Genomic DNA, 14631 nt, shown 5'->3' with positions numbered 1-14631 from the left:
GTTAATTCCCCTCACCGTTAAAAATTTGCAAGGCACTGATGTCTTGGTAAAACTGATTATTTTAATAACGAATAATCCCAGGAAATCCAGAGTTAAGAGGAATGAGGGACACCGCCTCGGAGTGAAGGGGGAAGCTGGGGTCCCAGCCAAGCCAGTGGGAGCCCCCCACTTCTGTCTCCCCTCACTCAGTGTCATCCCCAGCAGGTCTCTGGAGAAATATTGGCACTTCCGTATCTTGTGCATATTCATTGCAACAGGGCATCTCATCCCAGAGAAGGGAGAAAATGCTCCCTCTCTGAGCACCTACAGAAACCTCCCCGTCTTTGGGATCCGATCACCAATGAGTGCCTGTTCTGATGATGTAATCCTTTGGGGTGGAGTGGCTCTGGATAAGAATGCCTTTGCCTTTCTTCGACCATTTTCAACCAAGCTCAGTGGAATTATTTCTGTTAAATAAACACAGTCGTTGAGATCATTAAATATTAGCAGGCAAATGTATAGCACGATCGAAAGGCTGGGAGCTGAGAGGAGGTGAATTCCAACAGGAAATAAAGGTCTGATTTTTAACACTCAAGGGGATTAACCATAATTTATCTGGGAATGTGATGGATTCTTTTATCACTCGAAATCAAGATTGGACATTTCTCTTCAAATGATCTAGCTCCACCAACAGTTATGATATGGATGCAGGAGCTACTAAGAGAAATGTTCAGGCCTGTGTTAGCAGGTCAGATTAAGATGATCCTAATGGCCCTTTCTTGCCTTAAAATGTATTAATCTATTATTACTCCACACACAGTAAACATACCTGAGTGTGGGATCTGACATGGCTGAACTGGCCTAATTAGAAGAGATTCTCCACGACCTCATATCTTTTTCCACATTTGGGTAAAGTGAGTCGAAAACACAACAGGTCAGAATCCACCACTCACCCCTGTGGGGGCATTTTAGATTCACTTTGCAACAGGAATAAGTCGCAACACAGCGTGCAGGGCAGGAGGGATTCATGCCGGCTGCATGCTTTCCTTTTTGCATTTCATGCAGGTGAGGCAATGAATCGGGTCCAGTCAATTTCCTTTTTGTTTCTAATCCATTTCACTTCCAGGCTCTGACATAATGCTGCAATCTCTGGGTTGCAAACAATGCAAGTTTAACAAAGCTTCCCCCGCTCACTTATCAGCAGGATTGGAAGCTAGGCCCTTAAAGTCCACAGCATGGGCCTCTACTGCTTGAGATAAAGGAGTATTAGCATGCAGCTGTAGAAGGCTGTTATCTTCCATGTGGACCAGCCACAAGAGGCAGAGAAAACTATAAAAGGTGCATTTTCTTTTTTTTTTTAAAAGCAGGCATTAAACAAAAATTCCCTGCCCCTGTTCCTATAACCCCAGACATTATTAAATCAGGTCATTTTTTACAAGAGAGAACCCAGGGGTCCTGGCTCCCAGCCCCACTCCCCTCGCAGAGCTGGGGAGAGAACCCAGGAGTCCGGGCTCGTTCCCGGGCAGCAGGAACGGTGGGGCGGGGAAGATTTCCTGGGGACGGGGTTGCCGGCGCACCGCATCCTGTCCCCGCGGAGCTGCGGCTGGCAGCCGGGTGAGCGGCTCCTCGGCCCGGACCCCGGCGGACGGAGCTTCTGCCCCTCCGGGCAGGGGTTCGCCTCCGTCGGGAGTCCCGCAGGCGGAGCCCTGTGCCCCGGATGGGGGGGTAGAGAGCAGCTCAGCTGCAGGGGTGTGGCTTTTAAATAACCCCGAGCACCGCCAAAGGGAGGGGGTGGGGTCGGGGGGGGGGTACAGGAGGGGGAGGGCTGGAAGCCAGGACTCCTGGGTTCTCTCCCCAGCTCTGGGAGGGGAGTAGGGTCGGGGGGGCTACAGGAGGGGGAGGGCTGGGAGCCAGGACTCCTGGGTTCTCTCCCCAGCTCTGGGAGGGGAGTAGGGTCTGGGGGGGTACAGGAGGGTGAGGGCTGGGAGCCAGGACTCCTGGGTTCTCTCCCTAGCTCTGGGAGGGGAGTAGGGTTTGGGGGAATACAGGAGGAGGAGGGCTGGGAGCCAGGACTCCTGGGTTCTCTCCCCAGCTCTGGGAGGGGAGTAGGGTCTGGGGGGGTACAGGAGGGGGAGGGCTGGGAGCCAGGACTCCTGGGTTCTCTCCCTAGCTCTGGGAGGGGAGTAGGGTTTGGGGGAATACAGGAGGAGGAGGGCTGGGAGCCAGGACTCCTGGGTTCTCTCCCCAGCTCTGGGAGGGGAGTAGGGTCTGGGGAGGGGGGGTACAGGAGGGAGAGGGCTGGGAGCCAGGGCTGCTGGGTTCTCTCCCCAGCTCTGGGAGGGGAGTAGGGTTTGGGGGAATACAGGAGGGGGAGGGCTGGGAGCCAGGACTCCTGGGTTCTCTCCCCAGCTCTGGGAGGGGAGTAGGGTCTGGGGGGTTACAGCAGGGGGAGGGTTGGGAGGTAGGTACAGCAGGACTCCTCTGTCATTATGGCTTGATCACTGCTTCTCTATGGAAGAGCCCAAAAGTGCCCTTGTGAAATGTCACCTCCGCTTGGATCTGCCTCCACCTGTGTGCACAGAACAGGGCCAGGTTTACAATCAGGCAGCAGCCTCTCTACTGAGCCCTTGGGGGAGATGTAACAAACTCACCCATTTCCTTCCCTGCCAGCAGGATTCCCCATCCCTGCTGTGATCACCAAGATGCAGGGAGAGGAAGAGCCATGTGTCCCGGATCTCCGGGGTGCTTGAGGAACAGGAGAGCCTGAAAGGTGTCCACAAAGGTGAGCAATGAGTGACACTGGTTCCAAGAGTGGCCAGGAGTGAAGAGAACAGCTGGGGTCCCAGCAAAGCCGCCGGGAGCCCCCCCAGTTCTGTCTCGTCACACTCAGTATCATCCCCAGCAGATGCCCTGTCCTCATGGCAGGTGCCATTCCTGACTCCCAGCCTGGCAGGAGCCCTCCCCTCCCCCAGCCTTTCTCTGAGGGCTCAGCTGGGCTATTGGGGCAGAACCAGCCTGTCCTCTCCTTACTGGGAAAGTGTTTAGGGGAATTGACTTCCTGCTCCTCAGGTGACAAACCCCTGCTCAGTGACAAACCCCTTTGCCACCCCCGGGGAGTTTATCAACTGAGCAGACCAACTTTCTGACCCAACAAACAGGAACACCCTTGCCCCGCCCCTTTTCGGAGGCCCTGCCCCTTCTCCAAAATCCCACCCTGCTCCCTCCATCACTCACTCTCCTCCACCCTCACACACGTGCTCATTTTCACCACACCAGTGAGGGTCCCTTTTCGACCAGGTGTTTGGTTGAAAACTGGACACCTGGCAACCCCAGGGAATGAGCCCTGGCTGGATTCTCTCTCTCCCTGCAGGTGGCAGGATGGATGAGGAGAGTCCCCGGCAGCATGGGCCAGTGGGAGCAGATCCAGATGGGGCATCACCTGATGAGGATGTTTCCATGGGAGAAGATCCACATGGGACGCTGCCTGGTGGGAACGAGTCCATAGAAGAAAACCCAGATGGGGCAATGTCTGATCGGAATGAGTCCGTAGAAGAGGACCCAGATGGGGCGTTGTCTGATGAGACTTTATCCCAGGTTCCAGCCCTGCGGCGAACCTCCGAGCACTCTCCTGGCTCACCAACCCCTTCAGCCCTGGAATCTCAGTGGGAAAAGCCCCCAGGGCTGCCTCTCCCATTGGCACCCACCCAGCCCAGACGAGCCCCCAGGAAGCCCCCTTGCCGCGAGGCCCCCCCGACCATCTGCAGCGAGTGCGGGAAGAGCTTCACCCGGAGCTCCCTGCTGGCCCAGCATCAGCGGGTGCACACGGGGGAGCGCCCCTACCAGTGCACCGAGTGCGGGAAAAGCTTCAGCCGCAGCTCCACCCTCATCCAGCACTGGAGGACCCACACCGGGGAGCGGCCCAACACGTGCCCCGAGTGCGGGAAGGGCTTCAGCCAGCGCTCCGACCTGGTGAAGCACCAGCGCGTCCACACCGGGGAGCGGCCCTACCAGTGCCCCGACTGCGGTCAGAGCTTCAGCCGCAGCTCGGACCTCATCAAGCACCAGCGCGTCCACACCGGGGAGCGGCCCTACATCTGCCCCGACTGCGGGAAGGGCTTCAGCCGCAGCTCCGACCTCTTCCAGCACCAGCGCACCCAGCGCGGCGAGAAGCCCTACCAGTGCCCCGAGTGCGGGAAGAAGTTCAGCCGCAGCTCCAACCTCATCCGCCACCAGCGCACCCACACGGGCGAGCGGCCCTACGTCTGCCCCGACTGCGGGCGCGGCTTCTCCCAGAACGCCCACTACACGGACCACCAGCGGAGCCACCGCCGTGAGAAACCCTTCCACTGCACCCAGTGCGGCAAGGACTTCGGGCGCAGCTCCACCCTGGTCAAACACTGGCGCACACACACCAGGGAGACGCTGTGAGCCTGGGGCAGAGGGAGGGGCCTTCAGCTCCCCAGTCACGGACCAGGAATCCCAACGTGGCCTCCTGGGGAACTTGACCCAGTATCTCCCTCGGGGTCAGCTTGGATTGGTGGTGCCACGAGTCACGGCTGGTCCCTTGGAGGATTTCATACAGTGTGTTGTCCAGGGTCAGCCTGATTAACAGTGTTGCGAGTAGAGTCCTTGATGCTCTTCTCCTGGAGGATTTGAAACAATGTCTCCTGCAGGGTCCATCTGATTCCGTGTTTCCAGTGGGGTCACCCCCCCTTACCTGGCACATTTGATACAATGTTTCCAGCAGGGTCATTTCTCCTTTCCCGAAATAATTTGATTCAATGTTTCCAAGAGAGTCGATTCTTCCCTGGAGGTGCCTAGGCCAGGGTCCGCTTGATGCAGTGTCTGCACTGAGATCCAGTCTCTTTCCTTGGGTGCATTGATACGTTGTCTCCAATAGAGTCACTGAACTTGGTACAATGTTTCCACCGTTGTCAATTCTTCTGTCCCGGTTGATTTGATACAACTGTATCCAAGAGTGCCAGGTTTTCCCAGGTGGTATCTAGACTAAGGTCTGTGTCATACAGTGTCTCCACTCAGGTCCATCCTAACGACTTTGGGTGAGTTGATACATTGCCTCAAATAGAGTCAACTCTCTTCTCCCAGGGCAGTTTGATTCTAGGGTGACCAATACTCCCCTTGAGGACGGGATACAATGGTCAGATCCTCAGATGGTGTGAACTGGCATGGTTCCATTGCAGTGAATGGAGTTCTAGTGAGAAACAGCAGGTGAGGATTCACCCCAATGTCTCCATCATTAGCTCTTCTTTCTAGGGGCATTGAAGCCAGGAACCTGATCCTGCTCTCACTTACATGGCCATTTTACATCAGTGTAATTCGACTGACGTCAGTGAGGTCACTCCAGATTTACACCAGGGTCACTGAGATCAGAATCCAGCTGTAACTCATCTTCCATGGATGACAGCGGGGTCATTCCAGATTCATACGAGGGCCATTGAGATCAGACTATGCCTTGATTTCATTAACATCAGTAGGTCCCTCTGGATTTACACTGAGGTCTCTGAGATCAGAATCCAGCCCTAACTGCCTTAACTTCAGTGTGGGGAGATGGTCATGGGGGAAGATGGTCGCTCCAGCTTTACACCACCATTAACTAGAGAGGAATCCTGCATCAATTCTGGTTTCCTGGAAGGCTTGAGGCTGTTTCTGGACTTTTGCAAACCTGTCCATAGATGACTGGGTATTTTTACCTTGCAGAATAAGTAAGTGGGTTAGGAAATTCGACAATGAGGATTGAAAAGGGGAGGAAATACAGAAGCAGCAGGTATTCTGTAGGAGGTGTTCTGTTTATTTCTCGGGGAACATGTAGGTGGGGGGAGGGGGAAGGGAGGAAGGAACCAGAAGCCGAGGCAACCCCTAAAGGGATCTATGCTTTCACGGACAATTGGTGGAATATAAAGAGTAGGGCCCTACCAAATTCATGCCACATTATGGACCATGAAATCTGGTCTCCCCTCTGAAATCTGGTATTTTATTTACTTTTATCCTGTACTATAAAAGTACCCTATATGGTAAAAGTACACAGAATTTCTCAAACTGCGGGTCCCGATCCAAAAAGGGGGTCGCAAGTCTGTTGGGGGGGGGAGTCACAGTATTGCCACCCTTCTGCGCTTCTGCTGGCCAGCTCTGAAGGCAGCACAGAAGTAAAGGTGGCAATACCGTGACCCCCCTACAATAGCCTTGCAACCCCCTCTTGGACTGGGACCCCAGTTTGAGAAATGCTGAGTCTTAAGGGCTTTGTGTGTTTCTTTTGCCATTTTCAAATACGTATTCATGTTTCGTTACAGCACCGTGAAATTCAAGATTTCAATATCTGAAACTGTGACAGTCAAGATTTTTAAAATCCTGTGGCTGTGAAATTTGCAAGAATGGACCGTGAATTTGGTAGGGCCCTAATAAAGAGATGTCTAAATGCTCCTTGGAGTAGGGGGAGGTGCAGTGCCTCAAGTCAGGTTAATTTCCCCCTTTACCCCTTGCTCTGCAAGAATCATTAATGCACAGTCCCCTTCAGACCCAGCTTTAGAAGGGAGGTCCAAGCAATCCCATTTCAAAAGCTGATCTCACTTTCCTTATGGGCTCTGACTGGGTGATTCAATGGAGTGTCTGTGTTATCTAGGGCCGTCTGCGACTTGCCTGAAATGTTGGGGCCCTTTGTCTGACTTATCTTTGGGCAACTGAATTTGGGGACTTCCGGTTCAGAACAAAATGAGCCTCTTTTGCTTGTGCTGTATATTAGCGGAAATAGACTCATAAGTCTTTGCTCAGCTCTAGCCACAAGAGGGTGGTATAACCCCACATTGTGCGATCCACCCGCCTTTTGTGTCTTGGCGTTTCACCTGCTTATGGTAGAATTACCCACAAACCACACATCTCTGTCTGGGTCCCAAGCAGCGAACACGGGTCATATTTGTCTGTATTAAATTTCCAGCGTAACTGCCTTTCATGCGTCTAAGAATGAGGGGGGGGGGGTGTTGTTTGTTTTGCTCTGTTTTTGTTTGTGCATGTTTCCCATTGGTCAACTTTAAATGCTTTTTGAAAAACATGATGTTTAATCAGCCATTGGAACTCCCTGCCACATGATATAATGGAGGCTGAGACTTCGGTAGGATTGAGGGAAAAGGATTTATATGGAACATGAGCATATCTACTAGACCAGTGGTTTTCAACCCATGGTCAGTCCGCAAACTATTTCTAAGGGGTCAGTGAAAGCTTGTTACCATAAAACGGTAGTTTTCAGTCTGTGGTCTGCGGACCCCTGGGGGTCTGCAGACTACTTCTAAGATTTTCAAAGGCGTCCATATCTCCATTTGAAATTTTTTTAGATATCTACAAATGAAAAAAGGTTGAAAACCACTGTATGAGACAAAAATGTATAAGAGATCTAAGCCATCATAGCTCTGGGCATAAGCCAGGCACTAATGTAGCAGAGCGAGGAAGAAACTTTCACAGTGGGTAATTTATTTTATAATGGCCCAGGACAGGGCTTCTTGCACCTTCCTTGGAAGCAGCTGATGGTGGCCGCTGCTGGAGACAGGATGCTGGGCGAGATAGTCCATTGGTCTGATCCAGAGTGACAGGGAGCAGGTGAAATATCAGGCTAGATGGGCCCATGGGTCTGATCTCGGGCAGCAAGGAGGCAGGATACTGGGTCATATGGGTCCATTTTCTGAGCTGATGCAGTAATGCCCTGGAATACTGTTTCTGGTCATAAACCTGGTTCATTGTTTGGCCAATATCTTGTCCTTTCTGGGACCAGTGCAGAGGAGAATTGCTAATTCACCCAACCTGATCCCAATTGAGGGACAATCTGCCAACCCCATGTTCAGCTTGTCTGTTTGTAGAGGCAACACACCGTATTTCTGCTTCTCTCAGTGTCTGTCATTATTCTGGTTTGTAACTAAAACAGCAGTAAATATATTGAAACAGGAGGGGAGCTGGCTGGCTCAAGGAGATGGGGAATGGGACATGAGGCCCTTCCTTTCTAGGGGTGCCAGCTCTGGTCTGGACCCAATGTGCGGGGACTCAGAGGGTGGGGAATGAGATATGGACTGGCTGGCGTAGGGAATGGGATATGGGGCCTTGCCTTTCTAGGGAACACCAGCTTCAAGACAAGCTTGCCATGACTGACTCGGGGAGGGCAAGGAACGGGATATGGGGTCGTTCATTTATAAGGTATAAAGCAGATATTAGTAGTATCTGGCTGATGAATCTTGCCCATATGCTCAGGGTTTAGCTGATCGCCATATATGGGGTCGGGAAGGAATTTTCCTCCAGGGCAGATTTTCCTCCAGGTCCTGGAGGTTTTTCTCCTTCCTCTGTAGCATGGGGCACGGGTCACTTTCTGGAGGATTCTCTGCTCCTTGAAGTCTTTAAACTACGATTTGAGGATTTCAATAGCACAGATATAGGTGTGAGGTTTTTTGCAGGAGTGGTGGGTGAAATTCTGTGGCCTGCGTTGTGCAGGAGGTCAGACTAGATGATCATAATGGTCCCTTCTGACCTAAATATCTATGAATCTATAAGTTCCAGACTGGCTGGCTCAGATGGGTCAGGGAATTCGAGTATACCCCTTTGCACTAACAAGGAGTATGAGCTTGTCCTGTGTTAAAAATAAGGTGTGTGCTGTGTGGAATATTGTGAGATAAAACAAGGCCATTTTCGCACCTTACCCAGAAGAAACAGCTGTCTTGTGAGAAGATTCTTTGTGGCTCTGAATAGCGTCCTGTTTTGCAGGACAGAGAAGAAGAGAAAAGAGCTAGTTTCAAGAAGACAGATTTGAGATGGGGCCTGGAGGAAGACGGAAAGATTCCTTGAAGACAGGGACAGAAAGTGAAACTGCAGGAGAATAGAATTTGAGTGAGAGTTTGAAGTTAAAAATAACAGGGGTAAATCCCTACACAGGAGGTAGCTACAAACAAATGTTCAGATTGAAAGCCTAGACTGGAAGTTGAAGGTTCTTCTTAGAAGCAGAAGCTAAGGACTGACAACTCAGTACTTTAGTGAGTGGCAAAATTATCCCATAAGTCAAAGAAAGAAAAGATTTCAGAGTAGCACCTGTGTTAGTCTGTATCTGCAAAAAGAACAGGAGGACTTGTGGCACCTTAGAGACTAACCAATTAATTTGAGCATAAGCTTTCGTGAGCTACAGCTCACTTCATTGGATGAAAAGAGTCTTCCTACCTTAAGTGAATTATTAAGGACATCTGAAACAGAACTGGTAGGGAATTGTCCAATGAATTTTTTTTTTTGTCAAAAATTACCAATTTGTCAAAACTAAAAATTGTAATTAATTTTTGTCAATGCTGACAAAATTTTCAACAAATTTATATCAGAACAATTTTTTAAATGGCTCTTTTATTTCATTTTTTCACTTTACTGTTTCACTTCATTCTGACATTAGGATTTCATTCCGAGTTTCCTGTTTCTTTTCAACTTTACCATGTCATTTCTCCCCCCCCACCCCCCCCGGCGTATTCCTACCCTCCTTTTTCTGCAGTGTAGCAGTGGAATTAGAAATCAAAATGACCACTAGTGGCCTTCATCTTCCAAGATGACAAAGGTCAAAGCATTTTAGGTTTGACATTTTTGACTCAAAACATTTCATTTGGACATTTTTTCAAATCAAAATGTGTCAAATCATTAAAACTGACCCTTTCGATGTTGTGGACACAAAATTTTCTGGGTATTTTGGTCTAGTGTAACATTTAAAAAATATAGCTTTTTGTCTCAAGTCAGGATAAAACAAAACTCCACAAATCACAACCTTTTCCACAAAATGAAAATTCCATTTTTCAGCCAGCACTAATTTGAGGGTGAATCCAGAGGCCATCCAGTTTCACCCCAAAATGATTAAAGTTTGGGAAAGTTATAAGTCACTGAAAACAGGGATTGGGATTTTTAATAGGGATTGTCAGGAAACCTTAACAATTGTTGCTGCCTTTTAAAACAGACCGTGGATAGATGGATGTGGGTAAAGGGACTTTGCAGCACAATTGGGCCCTGATTTTGATTCCGGAAAGAAAAATGGAAAGCTTTGGTAAAAGCTGTCAATGTTTTCTGTCTTCTGTGACTTATTTTTATCAAGGTCGTTTCCAAAATCGTTTACTTTTTTTTATGTATCAAAAGCCAGTTCGCGGTTGAGGGTTTTGGTTCATGAAAGTGTCAGTAATCATAGAACCACACAGTTAGAAGGGACCGCAAGGGTCATCTAGTCTAACCCTCTGCCAAGAGGCAGGATTTGTTGTGTCTAAACCACCCACGACAGATGGCTGTCCAGCCTCCTTTTGAAAACCTCCAGCAAAGGAGCTTCCACAACCTCTCTTGGCAGCTCTGTTCCGTTGTCCTACTGTTCTGACAGTTAGGAAGATTTTCCTGAAATTTAATCTAAATCTGTTTTGCTGTGCTGTAGTTTGAACCCATGGCCTCTTGGCCTGCCCTCTGGCAAGAGAGAACAACTTTTCTCCACCTTTTTTATGGCAGCCTTTCAAGTATTTGAAGATCGCTGTGTCCCCCCTTAGTCTCCTCTTTTCCAAGCTTAAACATACCCAGTTCCTGCAGCCTTTGCTCCCATGGCTTACACTCCACCTCTTTGATCGTCTTTGTCTCTCGCTTCTGGATCCTTTCCAGTTTCTCTGCATCCTTTCTACTCAGCGGTGACCAAAATTGGAGACAGTAGTCCAGCTGAGGCCTAACCAGCACCGAATGGAGCGGTACTGTCACCTCCCATGACGTGCATGCTCTGCATCTGTTATTGCAACTTAATTTTATTTTATTTTATTTTTTGCAGCAGCATCGCTTTGCTGACTCATGCTGAGGTTGTGATCCACCGCAATTCCCAGATCCTTCTCAGTCGTGCTGCTGCCAAGCCAGTTTCCCCCCATTCTGTATTTGTGCGTTTGGTTTTTCTTCCCTAAGTACAGCACCTTACGTTGGTCTTTGTTGAATTTCATTGTGTTGGCCGTAGCCCAGTTCTCCAATGTATCGAGATCCCTCTGAATTTTAACTCTATCCTCCAAAGTTTTGGCAACCCCTCTTGCTTTGAGGCATCTGCAGACTTGACCAGTAAACTCTCTTCCTACATCCAGATCATTAATAAAGGGGGGAGGGATAGCTCAGTGGTTTGAGCATTGGCCTGCTAAACCCAGGGTTGTGAGTTCAATCCTTGAGGGGGCCATTTGGGGCAAAAATTGGGGATTGGTTCTGCTTTGAGCAGGGGATTGGACTAGATGACCTCCTGAGGTCCCTTCCAGCCCTGATAGTCTCTGATTCTATGTTAAACAGCACTGGACCCAGACCAGCTCCCTGAGGAACCCCCCTGGACACCTCCCTCCAATCCGACATCATTCCATTTGAAGAAGTTGGTTAAAAATACATTTTAAAATGTGGCTTGTTTCAAAACCTGCAAAACAACAAGGAATGGCTGGGCGAGTGCTTCGGGTACCTGCTTGGCATATAGATGAGATAAATTCAGTTCCCTACGCTGCTACACATTTCCTGTGTGACCTTAGGTAGTTTCTCTGTATCTCAGTTCCCATCTGTGAAATGGGTATGGATTTGTGAGGGTAAATACGTTAAGGATTGTGAGTGGCCTCTATGGCACAGGGGTAGCGGGGGCCTTCAGATGCAACTTGGAGTGCTGAAGAATTGTTCCCCCACTTTCTAAGCAGCTCCAGCAATCAGCCACTTGGGAAGCACATGCCTTCGCTTATTTCGCCTGTCCGCCCTTGGCAGAGCTCTTTGTGGGCTGGGCGCAGCTTCCTTTTGTGCAAATGGGGTGGCTGTTTACATTCTTTTAGCACAAAGAGCTGGGGGCGGGGGTTGGGGAAATAACTTGGAAGGCAGAAGTGCCATGACCAGTCAAGCAAAGCTGCAGTTGTCCAGCACCCAGGGTTTGGAAACAGCTTCAGGCAGGCTTGTGCTCAAGGGTAGAGGAAAGGGAAATTCAGATTGAAAGAGATCAGGCCGAGAGAGGTGTCAGAAATGCGCAGGAGATGGTGAGACAGATCGACACCGATGGAGTGAGAAGTTCAGACTGTTGCAAAAGGGTTATAAACTCTGTTCATACAGAGGCCCTCTGCCATGCCCCAGCCAAGAGGCAGCTGCCTTTCAGCACCAGGCAAGGGATCCTCCAATAAACAGCCTCTGCACCCCACCCAGAGAGAGCTGCACCTCAGGGCCGAGCCAGGGCTCCTTGTGTGTTATTGCTGCATGGCTAATACCTAGCTATGGTATCCCACCCCAGGAGCAGCTGCATTTCAGCACGAGGTGAGCAATTCCTGTGTGCTGTTGCTGTGCAGATAGCTTGTAACCCTACCCAGATGTGGATTCCCAGACAAAAAAACCCTGTTAATGCAGAGTTATGATTGCCCCGTGGGGTCTCCTGCCCTTCCAGAGCATTGAGTTCAGCTAATCAAACTTAACAAAAACCAAGAAATGAAGAGTTAAGGCACCTGCCCCTGTAACCTTAACTCTGCCCCCTGGAGCTGGTAATAGCCAGTGGGAAGTATCTGCATGCACTTCAGCTGCATTCACTGTGCTCAGTGCAGCTGTCTTGAATGGTGGAGGCATTAGAGGGCACGGTTTGGCAGAGCGGTGATTGTGAGAGGAGGCGATCTGGGGGCCCCTGCCCCTCTGAGGTTGTGTGCGAGCCCCTCTCCCTGACCTCTGGGTGGATGACCAAAGGAAAGAGGTGCATGTGTCCCTTGGGAGATCCCGTCTGCCTCCTCAAGTGAGACCAGGTGCCCCTCCCCAATTCACTTTTATAAGGGGACTGTTGGCCCCTTACTGAAACTTAGAGGGTTTGGGGTTTTTTGGTTGGCCATCTCCCAGTGCCAGAAGAAAGGGGGAAGGATTGATGGGAAGTCAAGTCCCGAGACTGACAGTCCCCAGGTGCAATGGGAAGAGACCAGTGCTCCAGGTTAGCCTGGTTGACAGGACAGGCCAATGAAGAGTCAGGAGGCTGGGTGTGCGTGTGTGTGTCCCATCCTCAAGGTGAGCTGGAGCAGCCTGAGCGAGAGAGGGGCCAAGCTAAGGAGAGAGCAGGAGCCCGAGCGGAGCTGGGGAGCGGAGCCACTCCAATGGGAGTCAGAGGAGCAGCCCAAGGAGCTACGCTGGAGGCAGAGTGGAGAAGGGGCTGGAGCACCCTGGAGCCGGGTGTGGAGAGAGCGAGGGGGACCCTGGGCAGTGGGCCCAGTGCAGGGAGACGCCCCCAGCCAGGAGGCCTTGCAGGCCAGACTTGGAGGGGGATCATAACCCCAACGTGGGGGGCGGGGGCGACGGTGGGAAGAAGGGTCCTGCCACCTAAAGCCTGGAGGCATATGGCCACCGCCAGAGTAAGTGTCCGACCCGCGGCATCCCTGCCGCACAGCCAGGGCTGAGCAGGAGGCCTGGGAGGTGTGAGGAATAGACTGTGAACTTCCCCTACCTTCCAGAGACGCTGGTTGTGATGTCCCCGTGCCCCGGAGCGGGGTAACGGGTTTTCCTTTAACCTTTCCCATTTTTTCCTTTTATTTTTTAATTAGTTGCTGTTTAATACATCGCATTTGCTTTGAACTGTATGTAATGATCAGTGGGCCAGGGAAATGTCCAGTGCAGAGAGCACCCCAGAGTGAGGACACCCTAGCCCCTGCCCTAAGTGACCACGACAAGACTGGGGGGTCGAGCCGCCAGGAATCCTGGGCCCAGCCTTGTTGGGGTTACGAGGACTCTGCCAGACAGGAGAGTGGAAGGGGAGCCCTCAAGGCCAGGAAGGCCTCTGGGTAAAGGAAGTGGGAGCGAGGACTCAGATCCTTTCGCTAGCCCACTTCACTGGGGTAGTGTAGAAGCCAGGAAAGTTCCCCACAATAGCGGGACTATTCCCCCGCTTACACTTTGTCATGGGATGGGGATCTGGCCACGATGTGAAATGTTTGGAGTGTGCCGTTGTGTACAAGGCTGGTGAGAGAAACCTCAGCCATGACGAGTCATAGCTGGCTGGCAGATCCCTTGGGCTTTCAGCCTGCACATGCTCTGTGTAACTGGTGTGACCCACAGGTCTTAAGTATGTGCCTCGCTAGAGAGGCCGAACTTTTTCAAAGGCCATTTGCAGTGTGGGTCCCCCCAAAGGGGAGGTGGGTGCCAGGCTAAATGCTGAGCAGCTGAGACTGTTTGGCGCATGGTCAGGGCAAAGGTTTGACCCTTAGGACGGTTCAAAAAAGGGGTGTAGACTCTGCCAAGCGGTTTTTTTGGGACAGGCCCCAAAAAATCTCAGCCCCCCTTGATCACAAGACTAACTCCACCCTGCACATCCAATTTCAAGGTACAGTAACAACTGCCACGCCCCACCCCAGAAGCAGCTGCATCTCAGGTTTGGGTGAGGGAAACCAGTATAAACAGCTCCCACCCCCCATCCTAATGGTGGCTGCATCTCAGCACTCGGTGCGGGAGCCCTGTGTAATCAAGCCCCATGCACCACTCCAGAGGCAGCCCTATTTGAGCTCTGGCCGAGGGAACCCTGTATGAACAGCCCCCTGTGCTCCACCCCAGATGCGGTTGCGTGTCAGCAATGGACAAGAGGTCCATGTCCAAAGGCACAGCCTGGAAATTGCTCTGCTCTTGTGCAGGTTTACAGGCATGAAGAGATGAAAGATGGTC

General features: G+C 51.0%; 2 protein-coding genes across 2 annotated transcripts in view; both read left to right on the top strand.

Annotated features, from left to right (window-relative positions):
* LOC125638267 (uncharacterized) overlaps positions 1–4899 on the top strand; it is a 185106-nt gene extending 180207 nt beyond the window's left edge. The window contains exon 3 of the mRNA XM_075129064.1: positions 3735–4899. Within this exon, the coding sequence (XP_074985165.1) occupies positions 3735–4407 (673 nt within the window). The 3' untranslated portion in view covers positions 4408–4899. The remainder of the gene's footprint in view (positions 1–3734) is intronic.
* Positions 4414–14631, top strand: part of LOC125638246 (integrin alpha-D) — a 48806-nt gene continuing 38588 nt past the window's right edge. Inside the window, exon 1 of the mRNA XM_075129185.1 lies at positions 4414–5208. Within this exon, the coding sequence (XP_074985286.1) occupies positions 5135–5208 (74 nt within the window). The 5' untranslated portion in view covers positions 4414–5134. The remainder of the gene's footprint in view (positions 5209–14631) is intronic.

Source organism: Caretta caretta, chromosome 6 (assembly GCF_965140235.1).
Source record: "Caretta caretta isolate rCarCar2 chromosome 6, rCarCar1.hap1, whole genome shotgun sequence".
In the NCBI taxonomy this organism is placed as follows: domain Eukaryota; kingdom Metazoa; phylum Chordata; order Testudines; family Cheloniidae; genus Caretta; species Caretta caretta.
The sequence above is the reverse complement of the archived record's forward strand: the minus strand, read 5'-3'. Positions and strand labels throughout refer to the sequence as shown.